Source organism: Canis aureus, chromosome 1, assembly GCF_053574225.1.
Source record: "Canis aureus isolate CA01 chromosome 1, VMU_Caureus_v.1.0, whole genome shotgun sequence".
Lineage (NCBI taxonomy): Eukaryota > Metazoa > Chordata > Mammalia > Carnivora > Canidae > Canis > Canis aureus.
This window is the reverse complement of record NC_135611.1, coordinates 106,745,396-106,771,555: the sequence shown is the minus strand read 5'-3', so window position 1 is coordinate 106,771,555 and position 26,160 is coordinate 106,745,396. Positions and strand designations below refer to the sequence as shown.

General features: G+C 50.1%; 2 protein-coding genes and 1 long non-coding RNA gene across 6 annotated transcripts in view; 1 reads left to right on the top strand and 2 right to left on the bottom strand.

Moving 5' to 3' along the window:
- LRRC4B (leucine rich repeat containing 4B) overlaps positions 1-4,637 on the bottom strand; it is a 61,725-nt gene extending 57,088 nt beyond the window's left edge. The window contains exon 1 of the mRNA XM_077844227.1: positions 3,549-4,637. The gene's annotated coding sequence lies outside the window, so the exon portion shown is untranslated. The remainder of the gene's footprint in view (positions 1-3,548) is intronic.
- The window catches only part of LOC144281323 (uncharacterized), a 56,164-nt gene extending 46,054 nt beyond the window's left edge, over positions 1-10,110 (top strand). The window contains exon 6 of the long non-coding RNA XR_013349901.1: positions 9,880-10,110. This is a non-coding gene — a long non-coding RNA (uncharacterized LOC144281323). The remainder of the gene's footprint in view (positions 1-9,879) is intronic.
- A 162-nt stretch (positions 10,111-10,272) lies between these two features.
- On the bottom strand, positions 10,273-26,101 carry SYT3 (synaptotagmin 3). 4 transcript variants are annotated; one of them, XM_077844228.1, is made up of 11 exons: positions 26,028-26,101; positions 25,267-25,397; positions 23,570-23,735; positions 19,913-20,438; positions 16,797-17,184; positions 16,391-16,609; positions 14,013-14,133; positions 13,635-13,806; positions 13,406-13,538; positions 10,966-11,034; positions 10,273-10,779 (listed from the first exon to the last, which is right to left on the bottom strand). In XM_077844228.1, the coding sequence occupies exons 3-10, from the start codon at positions 23,718-23,720 to the stop codon at positions 10,969-10,971; spliced, it is 1,776 nt and encodes a 591-aa protein (XP_077700354.1). In that variant the 5' UTR covers positions 23,721-23,735; positions 25,267-25,397; positions 26,028-26,101; the 3' UTR covers positions 10,273-10,779; positions 10,966-10,968. The 4 variants fall into 4 exon arrangements, with proteins under 4 accessions (XP_077700354.1, XP_077700364.1, XP_077700370.1 ...); XM_077844238.1 differs by having other exon boundaries at positions 23,570-23,922; positions 26,028-26,095; XM_077844244.1 differs by having other exon boundaries at positions 23,570-23,740; positions 26,028-26,095.
- Between the last annotated feature and the right edge of the window lie 59 nt (positions 26,102-26,160).

Genomic DNA, 26,160 nt, shown 5'->3' with positions numbered 1-26,160 from the left:
TGCACCGGGAGCCCGACGTGGGATTCGATCCCGGGTCTCCAGGATCGCCACCTGGGCCAAAGGCAGGCGCCAAAACACTGCACCACCCAGGGATCCCTAAGGTTTCCTTCCTTTTCTTTCTGTCTCTCAAACATGCCAAATGTGTTCCTACTTCTTCCTTCTGCCTGAACCAATACTGGATAACCCAAGAGGCAGACCAAATACATGTTCAAGGACCAGCAAAGTATAGGTTTTCCATATTTTTTGGGGGAAAAACTAAATATTGCGATGAAGCCATTATGGGAAAAACCAGAACATGGATTCCCTTACATTTATTTTATTATTTAGTATTTTTAAAAATGAATATTGGTATATAATTTTCTTTTCTCATACTTTTCTTACCAGGTTTTGGTATCAGGCCAGCCTCACAAAATGAGCTGGAGATTGATCACTCTGCTGGTCTCTGGAAGAGTGTGCATGATGTTAGAGTTATTTCTTCCTTAAATGTTTAGCAGAACTTGCTAGTGACAATGTCTGGACCCAGAATTTTCTTTTTGGTTGATTTTTTTTTTAAGTTACTGTTTCGAGGGGCACCTGGGTGGCTCAGCAGTTGAGCCTTGCCTCTGGCTGAGGTTGAGATACTGGGATCCCAGGATTGAGTCCTGTATTGGGCTCTCCGTGAGAAGCCTGCTTCTCCTTCTGCCTATGTCTCTGCCTCTGTGTGTCTCTCAAGAATTAATAAATAGAATCTTAAAAAAAAAAAAAAAAAGTTACAGGGCAGCCCGGGTGGCTCAGTGGTTTAACACCTACCTTTGGCCCAGGGAGTGATCCTGGGGTTCCAGGATCAAGTCCCATGTTGGGCTTCCTGGATGGAGTCTGCTTTTCCCTCGACCTACGTCTCTGCCTCTCTCTCTCTGTGTCTCTCATGAATAAATAAATAAAATCGTAAAAAAAAAGTTACTGATACAATTTGTTTAAATGGTTTTAGAACTAATCAAATGCTCTATTTCTTCTTATTTCTGGTAGGTTGTAGTTTTCCAGGGATTTGTCCGGCTCATCTATATTTTTTTTTTAAAGATTTTATTTATTTATTTATGAGAATGCACAGAGAGGAGAGAGAGAGAGAGGCAGAGACGCCGGCAGAGGGAGAAGCAGGCTCCATGCACCAGGAGCCCGACGTGGGATTTGATCCCGGGTCTCCAGGATCACGCCCTGGGCCAAAGGCAGGCGCCAAACCGCTGCGCCACCCAGGGATCCCTATATTTTGAAATGTATTGATATTAAGTTGTCCTTAATATTCAACTTTTTTACCTTGTTAATATCTGTAGCACCTAAAGCAATGTCTTCTTTTTATTTTTTTATTTATTTTTTAATTTTTATTTATTTATGATAGTCACAGAGAGAGAGAGAGGCAGAGACACAGGCAGAGGGAGAAGCAGGCTCCATGCACCGGGAGCCCGATGTGGGATTCGATCCCGGGTCTCCAGGATCGCGCCCTGGGCCAAAGGCAGGCGCCAAACCGCTGCGCCACCCAGGGATCCCAATGTCTTCTTTTTAATTCCTGATATTGGCTATTTGTATTTTTTCTCTTTTTATCTACTTCTTTTAGTGCTTATCCTAGAAAGCAAAACTCACAAACTAACTTAAAAGGCTTATGCATAGGGAATAATCAATAATATTGTAAAACAGTATGGTGACAATAACTAGACATCGCGGGGATCATTTCATAATGTATTAAAAGACTGAATCACTATGATGTATACCTGAAACTAATAGGATATTGCATATCAGTTGTATTTAAATAACAAAAATTGATCAACACATTTATAATACAAGGACTTTAGAATACTTTAGCAACATATAACCCCTCCTAACGTGTTTTTATTATGTGTTTATATTCTTTTCTTTAATGTACAAGATATTATTATTGTTATTGCTTTACACAGCCAAAATCTGTTCAGATTTATTCGCATATTTATCACTTTCTTTGCTTTTTATTTCTCCTTGCATCTCAGATATCCCATCTGGGATCACTTTTTTTTTCCTGCCTAAATTAGATCCTTAGAATATTTTTTACTAAGGATCTGCTGCTAGTGGTAAACTCTCTTCACTTTTTAAAATCCCAAAATGTATTTTGATCTCATTCTTGAAATTTATTTTTCACTGGGTATAAAATTGGCAGTTATTTTCTATCAGCACTTTGGGCCTATTCTGGTTTTCATTGTTATTTTTAAGAAGTCAGTTGTTATGTATTGATCTTTTGAAGGGTATCTGTATTCTCTAACTGCTATTGAGATCCTTTTTTTTTCTTTTTAAAGATTTTATTTATTTATTCATGAGAGACACACACACACACAGAGGGGGGCGGTGCAGAGACACAGGCAGAGGGAGAAGCAGGCTCCATTCAAGGAGCCCGATGTGGGACTTGATCCTGGGGATCACACCCTGGGCTGCAGGTGGCACTAAACCGCCGCGCCACCAGGGCTGCCCTATTGAGATCCCTTTGCCTTTAGTAGTCGTCAAATATGTAATAATGTTTCTAGGCATGGATTTCTTGATATTTATCTTACTTGTTATTCATTGGGTCATTGAGCTTCTTGAATCTTTCAGTTAGAATTTCTCATCAATTTTGGAAAACTTGAAAAATCCACCATTGTTTCTTTATATATTCCTTTTGCCACATTCTCACTCCCTTCTGGGGACTCAGAATAAATACATAGGTAAGACCTCCTCACTCATTCTTCATGTGTCAACTTCTCTTACATGTTTTCTGCTCTGTCTCCTCACAGTACATTGTGAATAATTTTGTTTGACTTATGTTCCAGCTCACTATTTCTCTATTCAGTTGTTGCTTTTAATTTTAAAGCTATTCACTAAGTTTTCTTAAACATTTATTTTCTAAAAAGATTTATTTATTTATTCATGGGAGACACAGAGAGAGAGAGAGAGAGAGGCAGAGACACAGGCAGAGGGAGAAGCAGGCTCCCTGTGGGGAGCCCAATGTGGGACTTGATCCCAGGACTCCGGGGTCAGGACCTGAGCCAAAGGCAGATGCTCAACCACTGAGCCATCCAGGGGTCCCTGGCCTGATAAATCCTGTGACACTTTTTGTGCTTATGAGACTTAAGTTTTTTTTTTTTTTTAATTCAACAAGTTTAGTTGTTGCAGTGGGAGGGTTGATCTGAATAACCTAGCCTGCTCTTATCAACAACTTCAATTATTCTGTCCTCTTAGCTTTGCTTGATTTTTCTTCTCAGCACTTAACACTACTTGACATTAAATAAATATATATATTTGTCTACCAATTAGGTTGAAAGCTTCATGGGCGCATGTACTTTGTTTTGTTCACTGCTATGCCTCCAGCATCCAGAATAGTGTCTTGGCATGTAGTGAGTACTCAATATTTGACGAAAGAATGAATGAAAAAAAGTGCGATTTTGCCCCCTCTTTGTGCTGTGACTACAGTGGACCAAAGCAAGGTAAATAGGGGATTCAGGAACTTGGTCACAAATCTAGAATCTGTGTGGAGTCTTTTCAAAACACAATCCCAAATCAAGGTCACAACTTACCAAAGTGGCTTAAAGAAGAAAGCTCAAGGCTCCATGGTTTCCAGTACTTCCCAGGATGAGGCAGAGGCTGGGTCGTGAGTCTCAGTTGGTCTCCACAGGTTGATGTGTCCCTTTCAAGTATTTTGTTCACTTTTCCCCGATTTTTGCTTTTGCCTGTCATCCTGACCTCTCATGGAATCTCAGGTGACTGACCCCTCATGTTCTCTTTCTTTGCTCTTGTCTCTGTTCATCTCCATAACTTGGTCTCTTTCTGTCCCTGTCTCTGTTTTGCCTTGGTCATGTTCTCCTTCCATCTCTATCGTCCTCTGCAAGATGCAATTTCAATTTTTTCAGACTCTGCCTGCACCCCTACTCCCTAGCTCTATCTTCAGGATGTCTGCTAGGCCACCCTCTGTCTTGGTCACTAATCCTTATCTCTGCCCCACTCCTCTTTCTTGTCTCTATACCTTTTATGTCTCTATACTCTGTCTCCACTGCCTTCATCACTGTCCCTTCTGTCACCATCCTTTCTGCCTGTTGCTTCATCTGTCATAGTGTCACTGAGTGTGCTTTGTCACTCACACTCTGGTACTGTCACCACTGTGGCTCTTTGCTCTGAGTCTGTGCGCTGTTGCTGTTCCCTCAGGATCTGTCTCTTCTGTCTCTGACTCCTTCCCCAGGTATCCTTCCACTCTGAATCCTCCATCTCTGCCCCCGGCTCTGCTCCCACCTCTATTTCCACCATGGGTGCCTCTAGCGCCCTTTGAATCTTCTAGCTCTATTTCTGTCCCCTCTACCTCCGTTCCCTCTCGCACCTTGCCACTTTCCGTTTTCTCTGTCTGTCCCCTCTGTGATTGGGGGTGCACTCCTTATCTAATATTGCTTTCTGTACCTCTAACATTATCTTTATCTTTGCCCTCTCTGCCTGCAGTTGTCTGCCTCTGTCACTGTTGCCTCCAACTTGGTCTCTGGCACCTTCTCTATTTTTGTCACTTTTCCCTATATTACTTATGTTATCTTTGTCTTCTCTCTCTCTCTATCACTGTCCTCTCTATCTTTGTCACTGGCTTCTGAGTGTGTTTTCCCTGTCTCTATGATTGTCACCTCTCCATCGGCCACTGTCCCCCTTATCTCTTCCCTCTCCATCACTGTCCCTTGGTCTTTGTCCCTGTCACTATCCCCACCCCCTCCCTGACATTGCTCTCCGTCTCTGTCACTATCCTCTTGGTCTAGCTCTCTTCTTTCTCAAGCTCCCCGGTCTCTCTGACCAGACCCCCCGTGAAGGGGGGTCTTGTCTCAGGTCTCCTCAGCCCCCGTGGCCCTGTCGCCATCTCTGTGTCTGGGTCACTGTCCTCGCTGCCTCTGCAGCCGTCGCCTTCGTCATGGCTGGCTGTCCCTCTGTCGTGGTCTCTGTCTGTCCTTCTGTGCTGCCGTTCTCGGGCGCCCTCCAGGGTCCTGACCGCGGTCACGCCTGCCTGGCCCTGGGCCCTTCCCCTGGCCGCCTCAGCATCTTGTTCTGCCGCCTCCGGCTTCTCCTTCGCCTCCTAACATGTGTGGATCGTCTTCTGCTCCCGCGGGTTTGCGTGTGTGGCAGGTCCCTGTCCCTGTGGAGCCGCGTTTCTCTCAGTCTTCCTCTGGACATCAAGCTTTCCGGGGCTCTGCCCCTCAACAGGAGTTTTACGGGGGGCCACAGCCCCTCGCAGGCCTTTCCTGGGGCAGAGGAGCGTACCTCGGTCCCTCGGCGTGGCGGGTATCCTCGCGCCTCGCGCCTCCCGCCCTTTACCGCCCTTTCTAGCTTCGCGCTTAAAAAAAAAAAAAAAAAAAAAAAAGGCAGCAGCAGCACGAGCGCATGCGCACCAGCCGACGCACTGGCGAAAGTGCGCGCGACCTGTCTGCGGGCTCGCGGGAGCTCACGCGAACTCGCGCCGGCGGTCACGCGCTCCGGGCCCGGCTCGGCAACTGGTGACATCACGGACGCTCTGCCCCGCGTTGTTGGCGGCGGCGTGAGCGGCCAAGAGTCGGCCGGCGCCAGGTGGCGCTCAGCGCCCGAACTCCCCGACCTTGCAAACCCTCCGGAGAAGCGTGTCGTCATGGCAACTCTGCGGGATCTAATTGGACACCTGCGCTGTTTCGTTGGAGCCGCTAATCTGATTGGATTCCTGTATGTCATTGGATGCCAGGGAATTTTTATCTTCCTTTCCCCTCAGCATTTCTCTCTCCTGGCCCGGCTTACTCCCGCAAGCACTGGCAACGTGGAGGCGCAAAGTGACTTGAGTCACCAGGGGGCATGAGGTGTGTAGCACCGGGCGGGCTTCCCTGCGGGAGTCAGCGATCCGGTCCGGCTCTCCCTTTCCCCGCCAGAGGGCGCCGCGGCGCGCTGGATCCTTGGAGACCTTGGTGACTGGTGACGTCACAGGCGAACCACTCTTGATTGGCTACATCTCTCCACTGGCGAAGTCGAAAGGCAGGCCTAGGGACCGCTATCAGAGGAGGAGACAAACGGTGTGCCCAGGAATAATAAATGACCTTGGTCTCAAATACTTAAGTATGCAAAGGAAACACCTTTATTACGTCTTCTAGTTTCCATAAGCAACCCGGACATGCAAACTATTATTAGAGCGGACACCTACTGCAGCTAAGGACCTGTATAATGCACAGCTGTTGTTTTTGCCCAACTGGCATGTGTTATCCATGATTTAAAAAATTAATTGGCTTTTTTTTTTTTTAGCAGTTTTAGGCTTACAGAAAAAACTGAACAAAAAGTACAGAGTTCCCATTTGCCATTAGGGGAGACCATATACCGTATAGGAACCCTTTACCTTAATTCCCTACACCCTCACAAGCCTACCTCTAGTTCCCCCTCTTATTAACATCTTGCATTATTGTGGTATGTTTGTTAAAATTGAAGGACAGTACTGTATAATTCCACTTATACGAGGTATATAGAGTAATCAGATTTATAGAGAAAGTAGAGTGGTGGGTGCCAGGCGCTAGGAGGAGGGGGGAACGGGAAGTTATTGTTTAATGGGGATAAAGCTCCCATTCTGCAAGATAAAAAGTTTTGGAGATTGGTTGCACAACAATGTACATAGACTTAACACTAAACTGTCCACTTATAAAGGGTTAGGATAAGTTTTATGATACGTGTATCTCACCACACTTAAATGACTTTTGATGCATCAATTTTATTTTACTTTATTTTTTTAAATGTTGGTTTATTTATTTATTTATGATAGTCACAGAGAGAGGCAGAGACACAGGCAGAGGGAGAAGCAGGCTCCATGCACCGGGAGCCCGACGTGGGATTCGATCCTGGATCTCCAGGATCGCGCCCTGAGCCAAAGGCAGGCGCCAAACCGCTGCACCACCCAGGGATCCCTGATGCTTCAATTTTAAGTGTAATGTCCAATTAGTTTTGACAAATGTATATGGTGTATGCCCCCGTTCATAGTCAGGAAACAGAACAGTTCCGTGATCCCAAAATGTTCCTTTGTGTCTGTGTGTGATCAATCCCCCATCCCCACTTCCTTAGCCCCAGGCAACCCTGATTGATTTCTGTTCCTATAGATTAGTATTCCATTGTCTACAATTTCACAGAAATGGAATCATACTGTTTGTACTCTTTTGTGTCTGGCTTTTTTCACAAGACATACTGTTTTTGAGATTTATCTGCTACCCACATCAGTAGGTAGTTCTTTCTATTGCTGATTTGTCATCCATCCTGTGGGTATACAATTTGTTTATCCATTCCCAAAGATGGACATTTCAATTGTTTCCAGTTTTCCAGATTGAGGCTATTATGAATAAGGTTGATGTGAATATTCGTGGGGACATACACTTTTATTTCTCATGGGTAAATAGTCGGGACTGGGATTTGAGCCACAAGGTAAGTCTGTGTTGACTTTCTAAGAAACTGATAAGTTGGTCTTCAAGGTGGATGTAGCATATGGAATGGTGGCCCCCAAAAGACAATGACCATGTCCTCATCCCTCAGAACCTGTGAACATGACCTCATTTGGAAAATGGATCTTTGCAGATGTAATTAAGTCAAGGATCTCCAGATGAGATCATCCTGAATTAAGAGTGACCCATAACCCCAATGATTGGTGTCCTTATAAAAGAAAGGCAGAAAAAAAATGGTGCAGGGACAATTGAAACCAAGTTAGACTCATTCAAGGTGAAGTGGCAAAAAAAATTGTCTTCTCCTATTTACACTTTCTTGCACTGAAACATCTTGCTGCCTTCTGGAACAGCTGACACATATATTAAGTCAGTCAATATTCAAATGATTATGAAGATTCCTAATGCCCAAATATACTCTAATATAATTATTAGCAATTATAATAATCATTGTTATCAATATTAATGGCTACCATTCGAGTCATGTTACTATGCACCAAGTATGTGCTAAGCGTTTTGTGTGCATTCTTTCATTTACTCTGGGTAACATTCTTGTGAAGTAGGCATTATCATCTTACAGAAAGAAATTGAGGCATTGAGAGGTTATACACTTTGCCCAAAGTCACAGAGCTAATATGTGTGGAGGAGGAATTTGAAACGAGGCAGTCTTACTTTGGAGCTCACTTGGGTACCAGATGAACTCGTGCAGAAGGTAGTGGCATCATCACAGATTGCAAGAAAAGTAAGCTAACAGCATGCCCAAGAAACCAGTAGAGTGTGACATTAATTTAAAGCAGAAGTTCCTCTGGCATGATGGACTGTCTCCTTATGGGAATTTTCAGGATATTTATTAGGTTAAAATTAACTTGCAATTCTTGTGGATGCTAATAGGCTGCCCTATTTATCTTTGGAAGAACTTTACAAATGGGATTGTATCTTTATAACCTTGACATTTATTAGGGTTTGAAAAGTGTTCTTCACTCTCTGAGAAAAGAGAATAAATGTAACCCTAGTTGGAGTTCAATGAAAAAAAAGATCAATGCTGTATATGCTCTAAAAAAGAGAGAGATCTGAGAAAGGCAGAGGGAGATGTGAGACCCAGAGACACACAGGTGAAGGTGAAGATGGAGGCAGAGATTGGAGGGATGCATCTACAAGCTAAGGAATGCCAAAGATTGAGAGCAACTTCCAGGAGCTCAGAGAGAGGCATGGAACAAGATCCCAGAGTCCCAGAGTCCCAACTCTGCTGACACCTTGATTTCAGACTTCTGGTCTCCAGAACTTCGAAAGCATAATTTCTGGGCAGTTTTGTGGTTAATTCATTACAGCAGCCATAGCAAACTAATACTGTGGTTGTACCATTTTTGATAGTAGAATTTTTTGAAATGGTTATATGAGCAAGTGGCTGTGAATTAATGCAAGTAGCCAAGGGTGGGATGTAGTAGACATCTACTACTTTGAAGGACTGTACCTGCCCACTGCGATGTGATTCTATTGGGGTTGACCTATGTTGAACATAAGGGAACCCTATGTTCTCTACTAAAGAGCCTTATGACTTCAGGAGATGAGTCACAGCTGAGCAGGAAGGGATGCGGTCCTGAGGGGGTCTGAGCCAGTCCCAGCGAGATAAGCAGCGGAAGAGGACTCCTTCATGGGAGGAGGTGCCAAGAGCAAGCTTGCCAACTGGCTATATGATTGGCCTGAAGTGGTCATCCAAGGCCCTAACAGGAGCCATCAGAATTCTTTTCCTGAATGATATGGAGGCAGGGAGAAAGGGAAACCCAGTTTTGTTTCCTCTGAAAGTATCTACCTTGAGGATGATAATAGTGGGTCCTGTTAATTTCCTACCCAACAATCATTCTCCTCTCTGTGCTGCCTCGTTGGCAAAACCCACATAGATGGTTACTTTCCCAGGTTGCTTTGCAACTCAGAGTGACTACTGAACCCAGTTCTGGTAAATGAGAAATAATTTGTGTTCTGGGAGGACACATAAGGGGTGGCCCCATCTACATTTCCTGCTTTAGATGCCACCATGTAAGAACATAATGCGTGGTGTTGCTGCAGTTTGTACTCGTGAGGGGAAGGCAAAACGAATCTCAGAGATGTCAACCCAGCGTTTGACGTTGTTGAGCAGCTGAACTAACACTGGGACTGTGTCTCTTTGAAAAATTTCTTTTTTTTTTTTTTAAGATTTTATTTATTTATTTATTTATTTATTTATTTATTTATTTATGAGAGACACAGAGAGAAGCAGAGATATAGGCAGAGGGAGAAGCAGGCTCCCTGTAAGGAGCCCAATGTGGGACTCAATCCCAGATCCTGGGATCACGCCCTAAACCAAAGGCAGACACTCAACTGCTGAGCCACCCAGGTGTCCCTGAACGATTTCTTATGTAAGCAAAAGAAATCTCTATTATTTCAGTTCTTTCTGTTGGAATTCTGTTTTATGCAGCTAAAACCATCATAACAGACACAGCATTATGAGCTTGGAGCCAAATGGCCATCTTATTACTATTGCAAAGACTTGCTTGAGAATGAAGTCCTAAGGAGCAATGCAGTCTCTTGAACGCCTTGATCCAACCATGCCTGAAGTCCTCCTAGATGCTCAGACTCACCATGTACAAAGGTCTTTCAGTTCTGTTTGTGGCTTACAATAGTTTGGTTTGTATCTTGTGTCCTATAATCATAGCATTGCTGTCAAATTTAACATTTACAAACTAAGGCTCTGAGAGATAAGATTTAGTTTCCAGAGGTCACCCAGCCAGTGAATGAAACATTTGTCTGAAGCCAGAGCCATGATGTTCCAACCCAGCTTCCCAGTCCCAGAGAGAACAGGAGTCCCAGGTGGAGTGAGACCCACGGTATATGTTTATTCTGGTGTTGGTAGCAGCAGCAGTGGGGAAATCGGCCAGACGCAGGGAGTGTTGAACAGAAAGAGTAGACACAGGTGTGCGTGTGTGTGTCTGGGGGAATACGGAGGATTGGTCTGTTGACATTCACGGAGAGAACAAAGGTCAGGACACCATCTTGGACAAACAGCAAAGAGACAGAAAGACAAAGGGTTTGGGGGGCTGGGGTCCCCCAGACATGCATGGCCCCTTGCCTGGAAGGGGAGCCCTGGGGAAGAAAAGACAGACACAGTGGAGACTGAATGCCCCCCACCCTGAAACAGGGAGCTGGGCCCTCCTGCCTCCCACCCTCACACCTAGCGGGGTAGAAGGACGGGCAGGCCCAGGGCTGCCCCGCACCACGCAGCTCGGACGTTATGGCTTCAAGGAGATGAATTCACGGTCCGGGCAGGAAGGGATGGGGTCCTGAGGGGGCCTGGTCCGATCCTGGGCCTTGGCCAGACCTGTGGGATGGGGCAGGGAGGAGATGTCAGTGATGGCAGAGAAAGGGCCCGTGACCTGTTGTAGCTCCATCGACACCCCAGGGACCCAGGAATCCTAGTCCCTTGTCACTCCATCCTCTGGCCCCTCCACCCTCAGACCCAGGAATCCAGGACCCCAACCTCCTTTCCCTGGTCTGGGTTCCTTACCCCTCACTCTGAGTTCTCTTTCTCTGACAATCCTTTGCTGCCTTTCGTGAAGCTGGACAAAGTCTTTTCCTGAATAAGGAAATCCAGAAATTTCAGGTATGAGGGATAGAGATGCAAGACAACCGCTAATGATCAACATAATAAGACATCAAACCTGTTTTCATTATTTACAATGCTTTTTGCCACTCAGCTCTGAAGTGATGAGCCAGCTGATATTACAGATCTATTCTATAGACAGGGACCCTGAGGCATAAAGAAAAAATCACCGGGAATATGAGGCAGCAGGGTTGATGGGGCAGACCATCCGAGCAGCCTCAGAGAAGCTGACACTGTTTTAGAGATTCTGGGGAGCCAGGGACGGCAGTGAGCAGAGAAGGTGCAAGGTCAGAGCTGGCGGTAGAAAGACCTTCTGGGGCCATGCACTATGGCACTATCAGCTACAAGCCAGGGTCAGGACCCCCGCTCAGCCAGGGTTCCACTCCTCTCTCTGCAACCAGCATTGCTCAGCACAAGCAGAGCTGCATCTGTCTCTCCAAATAGACTCAGAGTCTTTTCGACACTCACACTTGAGCTCTGTGCTCTGCTGCTTACAATCCCCCTCACCAGTGGAAGCAAAGTCCAAAGCAAGGCTGAGCTATAGTCAGGCCTTGGAGGAATTCACCCGGGGTGCCAAATTTCACGAGTGCCCCCCAACTCAGCAATCAAGAGAAATACGACTACAATGCAATATTTTTAAAAATCAAAATGAGTCCAAAAAATCCAATTTGATTTGTTAAATCAAATTTTAAATAGAGGTCAGTCCCATGTCATATCAGAGCCCGAGACAAAAGGAAAAATAAGCAGCCTTATTTTTATCTATTTTTTATGGTTAATTTTTTTCTGGAAATTTAAAATAATTTCTAAAATATCAAAAACAACAAAGAGTAATGTGTATTGTAATTCATGTTACATTCAGTTTAAATGTTTATTTATCCTCTAAATAGAATTTAGTGTGATTTTACTCTCTTAGCTTTAATAACAGCCAATTCGTGGATAATATTTTCAAAATCTACTTCTGTGATTTTTTTTTGCTTTCTTTTTAATTTAAAAAATTTTTTAAAGATTTCATTTATTTATTCTTGAGAGACACAGACACAGGAAGAAGGAGAAGCAGACTCCCTGCGGGGAGCCCAATGTGGGACTTGATCTCAGGATCCTGGGATCACACCCTGAGTGGAAGGCAGACGCTCAACCACTGAGCCACCCAGGTGTCCCTTTTGGGGGGGGTTTCAAATGAGAGAATAGCCATGTTTGAAAATTTCTCTTGACTCTGTGATGATCATAAATGATTTTTAGTTTTTAAAAAATTAGCAAGCTGATTCTCCCGTGACCCATAGGCCTCCTGTCATCTGCTGGCTTCCCCCTTCCCTCTCTGCTCCAGGCTCAGAGCCTGCCCTGGCTCCTTCTTGCTTAGGAGGAAGCCGTGCCCAGCCGTGTTCTCTCCCTGTGAGCTTCTCCTAACCTCCAAGCCTTTACCTAACGCCTTCCTTCTCAATCTCCAAGCATCTGTTTAAATGTCACCTCCACTGAGAGGCCCTTCAGGACGCCCTAAGCCAAAAGGCATCCCGCATCCCTCATCCAGATGTCCTCTACTTCCCAGACTTCCAAGCCTTTTGGACTATAATCCACAAGACCAAAAAAAAAAAAAAAAAAAAAAATTGACAGTATGATCTTTACAATGGGTGCTGCCCTGTGAAATGTTCTGTTCTATTTTGACTTCATTTTCTTTTTTTTTTTTTTTATTTTTTTTTTTATTTTTTATTTATTTATGATAGTCACAGAGAGAGAGAGAGAGAGAGAGGCAGAGACACAGGCAGAGGGAGAAGCAGGCTCCATGCACCGGGAGCCCGACGTGGGATTCGATCCCGGGTCTCCAGGATCGCACCCTGGGCCAAAGGCAGGCGCCAAACCGCTGCGCCACTCAGGGATCCCTGACTTCATTTTCTTATTGAGAAAAAAAATGTTGATCCCCACCCAGTAAACCACAATCCACTGATTTTCAATTATATCCTGCTTTAAACCGAACCAAACCAAGACCCCTAAAATCCCAACCCTGCTGCATCTCACCACTCGGTTTTTCCCATTTATTTTGCATTTAGCATCATGGGAAATAATAGTAAGAGTAGCTGACCACTTGCTGAGCCCTTATGGAGAGGCAGACACTTAATCCTGCATTAACTCACTGAATCCTCACATCTATCCAACTTTAAATGCTATTAACAACCCCATTTCCGACGCAGAATAAGCTGAGACACAGAGAGGTTAAGTAACGTGCTCTAAGCCGCACAGCTAGAGTCGGTAGAGCCCGGATTCCAACCCGGGTGGTCTGACGCCGCAGGGCCTAAGACGGATGCTCCGCGCGAACCGCGGGCCGAGTGGCACTGGGTGGCCTCCCACTCACCTCCACCAGCTGATGCCAGTGCTCCACGGGCTTTCGGGGGTTGGCCAGCATCTCCGCCCAGTGCTCGCGGCCGTGGGGGTCAGCGGCGTCCGGGCCTACGCGGCACACACCGATCACCTCGTTGTGCCCGATGCTGGGGGAGCGGGGAGGGCTGTGAGCAGCCGAGGCGGGAGGGGGCAGGTCCGGCCCCACCCCCGGGCCACCCGCCCGCCCGGGCCACGCCCCTCACCAGTCGTAGTCCACCACCGCGATGCTGAGCCCCACGCTCTCCACGCTCTCCGGGGCCACGTCGAACACAAGCGCCTCGTTGTATGTGGGGTTCAGCGTATTCTTCTTGATGGAGGTTTTCCGCTTCTTCAGACGCCGCCCCTCGCTGATCAGAGAGGCCTTCACGTAGGGGTCTGGGGGCGGGCATCAAGAGCAGTGAATCTCGACTTCCTCCCTCAGACCCGAATCTGGACCCCACACTGCTCCTCCCTCAGACCCAGGGGTCCTGTCCCTGTACTCCTCAGACTCAGGAGCATGGGCCCCCACACTCCTCCCTCAGACCCAGGAGTCCAGGCCCCAGACACTCCTCCCTCAGGTCCCAGCAACTCCTGGAACCCACCGGAGAAGCCGGTGAGGTCCATCGCTTTGAGGTTAGAGGCTTTGATGATTGTCACGGTGAGGCGACCGGCCGTGGGGAGGTAGCAGAGTGAGAAGTTGAGCTCCCCAAGATCTGCCTTTTCCTGAAGTTTGGAGAAAGGGGTTCAGCAATACCCTGCCTCAGTCCCCCATCCCCCCAATCTCTCCCTCACGTTCTCTCCCATCTGGAGCTTCCAGCTCTCCTCCTGGATTTCCAGGACTCAGGTTTCCAATTCACTTAACAATCTGACTTGGCCAATCTGACCTGATAACTCCCTGGCCACAGCTGCCTGCCACCAGCAAATCCTATTTGTTCTGTAGGGAAAATTGTAATAGGCATGAGTGTGGAGAGAGAGCAGCAAAGAGCCAGAGAGAAAGAGAGAGAAGAACACAGTGAGAAATAAACTGTGACAGGGACCTGGCCCCTGAAAGATACAGTTAGAAAAGGAAACCCATAGAATCGTAAAGTAAGAAAACCTAGTGGCACCTGGGTGACTTGGTTGGTTGGGAGTCTGCCTTTGGCTTGAGTTGTGATCCTGGGGGTCCTGGGATCAAACCCAGGTTGAGCTCTCTGCTCAGTGGGGAGCCTGTTTCTCCCTTTCCTACTCCCCCTGCTTGTGCTCTCTCTGTCAAGTGAATAAACAAAAATCTTTAAAAAAGAAAAAAGAAAAAGAAGACCCAGAGGAGGGGCATAGAGACCCAGAGACAATGCTGCTCCAACAGAAAGTGAGAGAGAGCAGAACAGACTTCCAGAGAGACAAGTACAGGAAGAAAGAAGGACAGAGACCCAGAGGGAGAGACAGAGTCGGGGTGGGGGGCATGTCAAAGCTCCCAAGGTGCAGGAGATCTGGAGACATGGGGAGAGACTAGGTGGAGGGCATGGAGACCCAGACAGTGATAGAGACCCAGAATGAGGTGGGGGGAAGAGCAAAGACCCAGAGAAGAGAGAGACACACACACAGAGAGACCTGCACAGAGCAGATAAGGGACAGGGGTCCAGTGTGGCAGACCCTGAGAAGTCAGTCTTGGGGAGCATAGGAGACACACCAATCCTCAGCGAAACTACAAATGAGACAGAGCCTCCCACATCAGCACACACATAGGGACCTGGAGCCAGAGCTGAACTAGCCGGGACCTCTGACCTGCCCAGCCCGGTCCTTTAGCCTCATCTGGGCCCCTGGCCTGACAGCCACACTGACCGAAGCCCAGGTCCCTGGAGTCCCCAGTCACTGCCCCTGACAGCAAACTGACAGCTTGGACCTGGGGCTCCTGAGGACTGTCTGGGGTCCCCGGGTCCTGATCCTGAAACAAAAAAGCCAGTTGTTTAAGGAATGGATGGATGGATGGATGGATGGATGAGTGAAGACCTCCAGTGATGAGAGAGAGATGTGACACACATAAGCAGGAGACAGGATGGAGGCAGGGAGAGGGTCAGGACACCCAGTAAGCATGGAGGAGCCAGGCTCCGGGAGCGATTGGATGGAAGAGCAAGGGAGCTAGTGTGGTGGGATGGGGATGGGGTGTTGGGCACAAACTGGTGACTGGGGAGAACTGGGAGGTGTCAGGATATAGGGGATTCAAGTATGTCTGAGGCTTGGGGGTTCCGGCTATCAGGATTCAGGTGGAGACCAGAGGATGAGATTATATCTGGAGGTCAGGCGTTTGAAACATAAAATGTTCTGAGATCAGAGGGGCTGGGGGTTTGGGAAGCTTGGGAACTGCCAAGCCCCAAGGTGAAGGTTGGAAGGTGAAGGAAGTCAGAAAAACAAAAGCTGGGACCTCTGGGGTCAGAAAGTTGGAGGGTCAGGAATCTGGGGTCAGAGGGCAAAAGTCATGGGGGTCACAGCATGACATTATGATAAAGTGGCTGATGGGTACATGGGTGTCTGTTATAATTTTCTCAATTGTTATCGGATGTAAAAGGGGGTCAGAAGCTGGGAGATCTGGGGTCCAGGCATGATGTCAATATTTGATGGGGTGTTGGGGAGATGGGGGTCCATTATATCAATCTCTACACTTTGCTTGTATCTCTGAAATATTTTGCAATAAAATAAACTTTTAAAAAGCCTGGGTCAGGGCAGCCCGGGTGGCTCAGCAGTTTAGCACCACCTTCAGCCCAGGACGATCCTGGAGACCTAGGATGGAGTTCCACATCAGGCTCCCTGCATGAAGCCTGCTCCTGTCTCTGTCTCACTCTCTCTGCGTGCGTGTCAAAAATAAATAAAATCTTAAAATAAAAAAAAAAAAAAAAAAAAAAAAAGCCTGGGTCAGGAAGCTAGAAGGTTACGAAGTCCAAGGGCAAGGAGGTAAAAAACTGAGGGGTCAGGGGGCCCCAGGAAGAGGGGTGCAGGGGCCACTGACCGAGCCGCCCTCCACGATGTCCCTCCACAGTGGGCGGTCCGGGGGCTGTTCAGCCAGTTCCAGGAGGTTGTCCAGCACCACTTGGCCGATGAGGTCGTGCCGCGAGAAGCGGTCAAAGTCATAGACGCTGAAGTGCAGTTTGCGCTGGGCCAGCTCAGCCAGGGGCACTGAGAACTGGAATGTCTCGTTGAACACGGGGTTCAGAGTCTTCCTGTGCACCTGGAGCCGGTGGGCGAGGGAGGCAGACAGACACCATACCCTTCAACCACGCTTCCAAAGGACCCAGGAGTCCAGGCCCCCAGCCTCCTCCCTCAGACCCAGGAGCCGGGGCCCAGCTCCTGCTCCCTCAAACCCCGGAGTCCGACCCCGCCCCCTCCTCGGGATGTCCTGGACCCTTGCTCCGGACCTTAGTCTGGAACTTTTTCTTGCGGTCTGGCAGCAGGTAGATCTTGACGTAGGGGTCTGAGAAGCCGTTGGAGTCCTTGGCCGGGAGGTCCAAGGCCTGCAGGATCCGCACCACCAGCTGGTCTGAGCCATAGAGGTACCTCAGGGCGAAACTGATGCGGCCGCATGGCGCCCCCACGCCTGCCTCCCCCGAGCCGGGGGCCCCTCCGCCGCGCCGGCCGCCTGGTCCTGTCCCCTGGTACAGCTCCGGCTTGATCTGCCCGATGAGTTTGGCTTTTTCCTCACCACCCGGCAAGGGTAAGGGCAGGGCAGGCGGCCGCTCCTCACTGCCAGGGTCCGGCTGGGGGGTCAGGGTCTGCTGGGTGAGGGGCCGGGGCAGGGCGGGATACCTGTGCAGAGGGGGAAACACAAAGGGGGTCACCAGCTGGAGTCTTTGGCAGCATCTGAAGACCTGAGAGACTTCTCCCTGCCTCTTCCCCAAGGACCTCACCCAAATGGCCACAGACACCCCACCTTTGCTTGCTATGACGTTGAGCAAGCCACTTGCACTCTCTGAGCCTCAGTTTCTCCACCTGTATTGGGAGAGGGTATCCCCATCTTTAAGCTAGCTCCAGCTAGGACCTGCTTATGCACCAACTTCCAGAAGTCTCCTCCTGACCTCAAGTGCGTGACCCAGAATAAGTTCTTTGTGGACCCCTGGGGCCCACACCACCCAAACCTCCTGAATTTTCATTTGTTCTTCAAATCTCCCCACCCAGTCTCACCTCTCCCACCTCACCCTCACTCCACCTGGCCTGTCTTTTCTCAAGTCCCTTTTGCACTGTCCATAAGTGTGTGTGGGACATTCTGGAAGCCCAGAGCTTACCCCTCAGCTCCCTTGGCTGCTTCTCCCCTCTCTCACATACATGCTTTCCCTGGACACACCCATCTGCATCCCAGGTCTCCACACCCAGCAAGAGCCCCATGTCTGGGGATCCCTGGGTGGCGCAGCGGTTTGGCGCCTGCCTTTGGCCCAGGGCGTGATCCTGGAGACCCAGGATCGAATCCCACATTGGGCTCCCGGTGCATGGAGCCTGCTTCTCCCTCTGCCTGTGTCTCTGCCCCTCTCTCTCTGTATCTGTCATAAATAAATAAAATATAAAAAAAAAAAAAAAAAAAAAGAGCCCCATGTCTGCTAAATCTATATCCTGAGCTCCAGCCTGGATCGACCCCCAGCCTGGGCTGTCCACCAGACCCCCTGCCAGGCTCCATACCTCCTCCCCAACCTGCTCCCCCTCCTGCTTCCCAGTGCTCCACCTACATCTGCAGGTCACACACCAGAGCCATTCTCACCTCCTTTCCTCTCAAAGCTTGTCCCTCCCCCTCCCAAATTTCCCTGTCCCCTCTGTGGCCCCGGCTCATCTGCCTTCTCCTGCATGGACCATCACACCTGGGGTGAAATCCACGTGATGGGGCCCCTAGTGGTGGGCAGTGCTTGGCAGCCACCACTGGACACAGCAGCCCCAGATATGTTGAGGGGAAGGCACAGGGCTGGGGGGAGTGGGAAGGCTCTAGCCGTGGAAGGGGATGCAGTGGGGGAGGCTCCTTCAGCTACAGATCCCCTGGCCACTCCTTGCTCCCAGGGTGACTCTGAACAGGTCCTTAACACCCTCTGAGCCTCAGTTTCTCCATCTGTACAATGGGAGAGGGGAGAGAACTCAAACTCTTGTATCTATCCACCTCTGGAAGGCCTCCTTGGAGACCCCAAACTATATCTCCCATGAACCCCATGAGTCCCAGGGCCTGGGATGAGAACACCTTCTCCCATGACCGTGTGGGGCCCAAGACAATCCCTGTGAGGGCAGTTGCCCCCTGGACGCTGCCCCAGGTCCCTCATACTCAGCAAGACCCAGATAAGCTCAGGGGCTCCCCCAAACCCACTCCTCTTCCTGGATCCTCTGATCCTCTAGATCCTCTGTGTGCCTTCTGTACCTCTTCCCACTCCTCCTACTCACAGCCATCAATCCCAAGTCTCACCTCTCCTGCCCTCTGACTCCTTTTACCTCATCTTCTCTTCCCCGTGCCCATAATCTCAGCTTAGCCTCATCCTCTCCTGCCTGGGCTATCAACCTCCAGTCTAGTCCTTCCCCTGTGTGACCACAGAGAGGTCTTTCTACACCCAGAACTGACCCTGCCCCTCCTGCTCACAGCCCTCTGTGACTCCCTAGTGCCCCCAGGACAAAGCCCCAGCTCCTGAGCCCAGCATTCAAGGCCCCATGTGGTCTGGCCCTGCCCACATCTGCAGCCACATTCCCCTAGATTTCTTTTTTCACACTTTCAGGCCACAGTGACTGCTGGCAGTTCCCACAATGCACTGTGACCTCCTTCCCCTCTGGCCTTTGCACGAGCGGCTGTCTCTTCCTGGAATGCCCAGCTCACACCCCAATCTCTGTGCCTGGCCAACTCTTCCTCACTCTGCAGGTCTCAGCCACGACACCTCTGCCTCTGGAAGGCCCCAACCTTCCAGATCGGTCTGGTCTTCCAGACCAGATCAGCGACTCCTCAGACTCCCGTAGCTGTGGCTTTCTAAGCTACTTTGCTGCCACGCTGGCCTGGCTAGGCCAGGACAGCCTCTTTGGGAACTCGCTTGCCCTGGATTGTTAAGTGGCATGAAGGCAGAGTCTATCTGCCATGCTCACTTCTGTTTTTCCAACACCCAGCTCAAGTCTGGTTCACATTAGATGCTTGATATACATGTGCAGAATGAGGAATACAGAAAAAATGAACTCCAGGTCCCACCACCAATCCTGGCTTAGAGCGAAAGAGATGAATTGCTTTGTGTCTCAGAACCTCAGGGGTCTAATCTTCATTCTCCTCTACCTTCCTGACCCCAGAGTCCTATATACCCTCTGAATCTCAGAGTCCAGATTTCTAGGCTCCTCTTCCCTCAGACCCTGTCCTAGCCTCCTCTGTCCCCAGGACCTAGGAGTCCATCCCCCAAGCCCCTCCTGCCCCAGGACTCAGACTCAGGACCTCCAGGCCTCTCTTCTTGCAGGGCTCAGGAAAACCATATCTGGGAAAGAGACAGAGGAGGAACAGAAGTTCAGAGTGGATCCCCAGCCCAGTAGCCTGTCTCACCTGGTGGTGGGTGCCAGGCTTGTGACCTGCTGATGCGACTGGGCACTGGGCAAGCCCCCACCACTTGGGGGCAGCAGGAGCAGCCCAGAGCCTGCGCCTCCCTCAGAGGGCAGTTCAGGAGATGTCTGGCTTGGTTTGACCCCAGCGGCCACTGCAGCTGCCGCAGCCTCTGGATACGAGTCCATGTCCAAGTAGGAGGGCTCAGGGGGGTCAGAGCCCCCCAGGCTGCCTGGCTCCAGAAGCTCAGCGAAGGGCGGATGGTGGGCGGTGTGGGCATGGTGGTGCGGACCCCCCAGCAGAGGATGGCCACCCAGGCCAGCCCCCAGGTGGTGCCCACTGCCACCTACCAGGCCTGCCAGCCCGACCCCAGGGCCTAGGTCTTTGCGCAGGGGGCCCCCGCCCACTGCTGAGCCTCCCTTGTCCCGCCAGGGCACCCAGCACAATTTCCAGGACACGAAGAGGGAGACGCCCAGAAGGACAATGCCACAGAATGTCACGATGACCGACAGCAGGCTCACGGAGATGTCTGGAGAGAGTGAGGATAAAGGTCAGGGGTCAGGGTGGGGTCAGAGTTCATCCTCCCACTGCTGTCCCCAAAGAGCTAGCCTTTAGCATTTCCCATGCATTGTCCTAAGTGCTTTACATACGTTACTTAAGCTCCACAACCCCACAAGGTTGGTGTCTCTATATAACCATTTTAAAAATAAGGAAACTGAGGCACAGACAGGTTGAGTGACTTGTATTATGCTGCACAGGTAGTAAATGACAGATCTGGGGTTTGAAAGAGTAGCAAATCTGTCTTTAGATCTGATTCTTAATCACTAGCTGCTCCTGCCAGCCCCCCATAAGAGGACACACCACAAATGTCCCCCCCAAATGCTCAGAGATGATCAAGGAAAGAGGAGACTGTGTGACCCAGTTAGGCAGGTCAGGGTTCAAACCTGTTGGCTGTGTGGCCTCGGGAACACATCTTAAGCACTCTGAGCCTTACATTCCCCATATGCCAAATAGGAAAAATCAGCCCTGCCTCTTACAGTGGTATTAAGGAGTGCAAGAGGTAAATGCCCACATAAATGCATAGCAGGAGAAGGTAAAGGCAGATATTCATTGAGTGGTTACTATGTTTCAGGCACATAAGTGCTTTATTGGTATTAGCTTACTTATGCCTGACAGGCACCAGAGGAGATTGGCAACATTATTATGCCTGTTTTCCACAAAAGGAAACTGAGGTGAAGAGACACAAAGTCTCCTGTACAGAGTCCCACAGCCATCAGCCATGGAGTTAGAATTTGTGTTGGAGTGCCTAGCTCCCCAACCCAAGGTCTTCTTGTGCTGCTACACTTCAATATTCCCTAATAAATGGTAGTTCTGACATAGATTTTTATTAGGCTAACAAGTCTTGTTGCTGCCACCAAGCATATCCATCACCACCACCACCACAGCTGACACATTCTGAATGCTTACTGTGTGCTGATGTGCCTTCCAGAGAGACCCAGGGACAGCCCAGTTCTTGAACCAAAGATTTCCGGTTCATTTCAATACGTGGTACCAGGAATTGGTTTTCCCCAAGAAGTGTGAATTTGCTTTGGGATTGACTCCTGGGTCTCAGCGAGATAGAACACAGGGGAAACACATGCCCTGTATAGACTATAGGTTATGGCAGCTGGGGAGAAGGAGCAGGTATCTGAGCTATTCACAGCAAGGACAGCTGAGTGGGATGGCTGTATCCTGTCACTGCAGGCAATTCTGGGTGGCGAGGGGATGCCTCCGGGCCTGAACTGACCAGTGAACCTAAGTCAGCAGTCCCTGGTGTTAATCCCCAAGGCACTATGACTTATCCCATTTTACGGATGAGGATGGCGAGGCTCTCAGAGAGAGGAAGTGATCCTACTGGACCATACAACAGGCAGGCACAGAACTCTGAACTTCCTACCTCCTCCCACCCCTTAGGGTGCTCCTTTCCAAGTGACCCACATCTGCTTAGAGTTCTCGAGACCTGCTAAAAAGCAAAGCCAGGGCTTTCCAGCTTCCTGAACATGGGAAGAATTAAGAGAAGGGGGCCTGGGGCCATTTGGGAGGGCAAGGCAGAGAAGAGGAGAGGAAAAATCAGCTGCTTTCCCCTAACATCAGCCTGACCCAGACCCTCTCCAAGTCAAAACATCAATCCTTCAAACTCTGATGGATTTCTCATTCCTGTCTGCCTGGTCTGGGGAGACTTTTGGGCTTGGCAAGGTGGTGTAGTTGTGCAGGAAAAGATGAACCTTGCCCAAGAAATGTTTGGCCCTTGATCGGCTCCTGGGAAGGAACTTCTAAGCCCTTGGAATGTCCTGCCTGAAAGTGGTTTTGTTTACCTGAGGAACCTTGAACCATGCCAGATGGTCTGGGTAACAATGTGATTGATGCAGGGGTACAGGGCCGTGACATGCCATATCAACTCGGCCTCTGGAGGGGCTGGAAGTCAGAGTTAGCCACACAGGCAGTCAGTCATCAGCCATGTCTAGGAAGTCAAGACTGGAAGCTCATACCTGGTCTTGCCTGGACCCTACTCTATGTATCTTTCCCTTCACTGATTTTAACCTTCATCCTTTTGCTGTAATGCAACATAATAATCAGTATAACAGCTTTTCTGTGAGTCCTTCCAGGGAATCCTTGAAACTGAGGGTGGACTTGGGACCCCCCAAATGATGATAGTATACTAGACTTCCTGGGGTCAAATCTGGCTCTTTTGCTTACAGGTTGCGAGACTCTAAGCAAGCAACCATGGCTCTCTCTGAACCTCATTCCTCATCCCTGTCCCTGGACATCCTGCACATGAGGTGCTGAGCCCTGCCCTGCACTCAGCCAGTGTGACTGTCATTATAACCTCTCAGCACATGCTTCCTTGGGGTTCCTCAACTGGACAAGGGCACTCATAATATTTGCTTGCTCTCAGAACCCCGCAGCTTCCTAGTTGGGTGACCTTGGGCAAGTCACTTCACTTTTCTGGGTCTTTTCCCCCCACTGAAAATGGGGATTATAGGTACCACATAGGATCATTGTGAGTAGTTGATGAAATATGCCAAGGCCCTTGCATGCTGTCTGGTACACAATCAGTGCTCAATAAGCACATCCCAGAATTTATTGAATGACCACCGTGTGCCCAGCTTGTTCTAGGTACTTCACATGTGTTCTGTCATTTAGTCTCTCAGCTGCCCTAGGAGGTAGTCACTTTTATTATCTCCATTTTCAGGAGGAAACTGAGGCACAGAAGAAGTGTTACTTGCCTAAAGTCACCCATTAATAAGTAGGGGTGGTGGGATTTAAAGCCAGACAAGTCAGACAGCCTGACTAAAGAGCCTAAGCCTTTAAACACTATGCAAAATTTACAAAATATATGTGAAGGGGATAGGTATGTGGCTGGGGGTTGGGGGTGGGCAGTGGGCAAGAGGCTCAGAGGGCCAAACCCAAAAGATCAGGGGTCAAATGGCCCACCCAGCTCCTTCTCCTTAGATGAAAGGTTGGGGGGACCAGCAGCAGGCAGGATGGAGGCGAGACTGTAAGAGGGATTGGCCATGGCCACCTAGGGAACAGAAGACTGAGCAGGTCTGCTCGAAATTTCTGAAAATACTGAATGTAGGATACACAGGGGGCTGGCCGAGACAGCTGGGGGATGCTGACCTGCATCTGGGCCCCGGGGATAGCCTCGAATTCGCAGGTCGTTGAACTCCTGGCACCTGTCACTGGTGTCGGCATCTCGGACCCGCGCACAGAGGTCTGAGACCAGGATGAGTGCCCGCCGGCAGAGGTCATCCTCGTAGTCTCCTGACATGGTAGCCGGTGGGTTCTGTGCTTGGAACGGGCCAGGCAAGGGTGCAGATGGGGAATGGGATTGAGAGAGGGGTGGATAAGAGATAAAAAGAGAAAGAAAAGGAAGGATAGGCAAGGGGACAGAGATTGGGAGTAGATGGACAAGGGGATGTAGATTAGGGAGGGATGGGCAAGAAGAAATTAGGGGCAGATGGACAGGAGGGCTGAAATTCGGTGTGCAGGCAAGAAGACAGCAATGGGTTGGACAAACAAGGGGACAGAGATCAGTGTGAAGGGACAAGAGGCAGAGAATAGGGAAAAACAGACAAAGAGAAAGAGACTAGGAAGCCCAATTCAAGGAGCAGAGATTCAGGATGCACAATAAAGGGATGGACAGACAAGGAGACAGAGATTAGGGGTGCACAGACGGAATTCAGCCATGCACAGATGAGGGGACAGCCGTTTGTCGCTCGTGCATTCGACAAATATTCATTGAGCACCAACTACATGCCAGGCTCTGTGCCAGCTGCTGCAGATCCAGCAGAGAAGGAACCCCACACATTTCCTGACTTCCTGGTGTTGCAATCCAGTGAGAGGAGACACGTAGTAAACAAGTCAACAAACACCCATAAACAAACAAGACATGCTCACACTGTGAGAAGTGCTCTAAAAGAAATAGCTGGAGGATATGTCACAAAGGGAGCAGGAGGTGGGCTGGTGGGGGGCTCTTTGAGATCTGAAGGACAAGGTGAAGCTGGCCATGGGCAGTGGGTGGTGGGGCTGGAGTGAGGAAAAGCATCCAGAGCAGCAGGAACAGCATGAGCAAGGGCTTGGCGGATTCGAGGAACAGGAAGGAGGCCAGATCCAGGTAGACAAACAGAGGACCAAGAGAGAGGGAGAGACTGGGTTAGAGAGATAAGAACCAGTTGCGGGTGGTGGTGGCTGGGGCAGGACGGAAGATGCAGAGGGCAGAGATGGGGACCAAGTTGAAAGAGGGAGAGATATGGGGAGGGGAGGCAGAGATACTGAGAAGGGCAAAATGGGGCCCAGGATAGAGGGACAGATGAACAGACAGGTAAAGGGAAAGTCAAGGATTGAGATTTGGGATGGACAAGCCATGAAGAATGGACTGGTGTGTAATTTATGGGAGTGTGAGAGATGGGCGGACAGAAGAACAGTGTAAGCGCCAGGACAGAAATATCTTTGAAAAGGAAACAGTGGTTGGAAGAATGGATGAGGTGCAGAAAGAAAGGACAGATGGACAGACAATGGCCAGGAACCACAGATGGGCAAACGGATACAAAGGAGGGCTGGGCAGACAGACAAGGGTGCAGAAGGAAGGTTGGATGGGGGCGGGGGCACAAAAGAGAGAGGACCGGGAGGAAGAGGTGGATGTGGGGAGAAGGGGAATTAGCCACACATGGTTTGGAGCCAGACATCAGAGATGGACTGGAAGGAGAGTGCAGGGAGAAATTAGGGATGGACAGACCAGAGCTCACAGATGGACAGGTGTCGTGGGGGGTATTGCAGAAGGCCAGGGACTCCGAGACAGGCATGGTCAGACTCACCTGCGCTTATCCCTGCTGTGTCCTGGGTGGCAGCCGAGGCGGCGGCTGGCGGCAGCCCATGGGGGTTGTAGGGCGGACAAGGGGCTGCGGACCCGTCCCCACGCGCCAGGTGGTGGGAGGAGGAGCCGGATCTGGAGGCCGTGGCCAGGAGAAAAAGCTCAGTCCGAGCTTCACGTATTGTCCTTCTGGGACTGGTTGTTCGACCCCAGGCGACCCCCAGGAGGTTCAGCCACCCCCTCCCACCTCCGGGGCCCCAGCTCCCGCTGAGCTTAGACACTACAATTCCCAGCAGGCCTTGCGCCAGCACGGCTAAGACTTCACAGACCTGGCGCTGCATGGGCTGCTGGGAGTTGAAGTCCTTAGTGCCTCTCCCGGCTGCAGAGAGGATGGGAATTTTTTTGGAGGTGGGGGGGTTATGAGATACCGGGGTCCCAAGGCGCTGCAAGGTGGAAGAATGATGTCCTGGACCTCGAGAGGTCGCGGAGTCTTAAGTCCTCAGGGGCCATGGAGTGGGTAAACGATCCCCACGCCCGGCGGATCGGTGGGCGAGGTAGGGGTACACCTAGGTGTCTTCGGGACCCCCCTTCTAGGGCCACGTGCCCCTCCCCCGGGGCGGCCAGCGAGTGCTGCAGCACCCGCACTCTCGGGCGGGAGATCCGCGCGCCTCTGCACCTACCCCCGCCTCCACGCGCTGGGGCCGCCCCCCAGGTTCGGCCTGGGGCGGGGGCTAGGGCAGGGGGAGGGGGGAGGAGCGGACTCACCCCGAGCCGCTGCCGCCGCCGCCGCCGCCGCAGCCCCGCGCGCCCGCCGCGGTGCTCGCTCGGCTCCTCCCCCCTCCCCTGGCGCAGGTCCGCGGCTCCTCCCCTTGCACCCCCTCCTTCCTCCCCTCTGAAC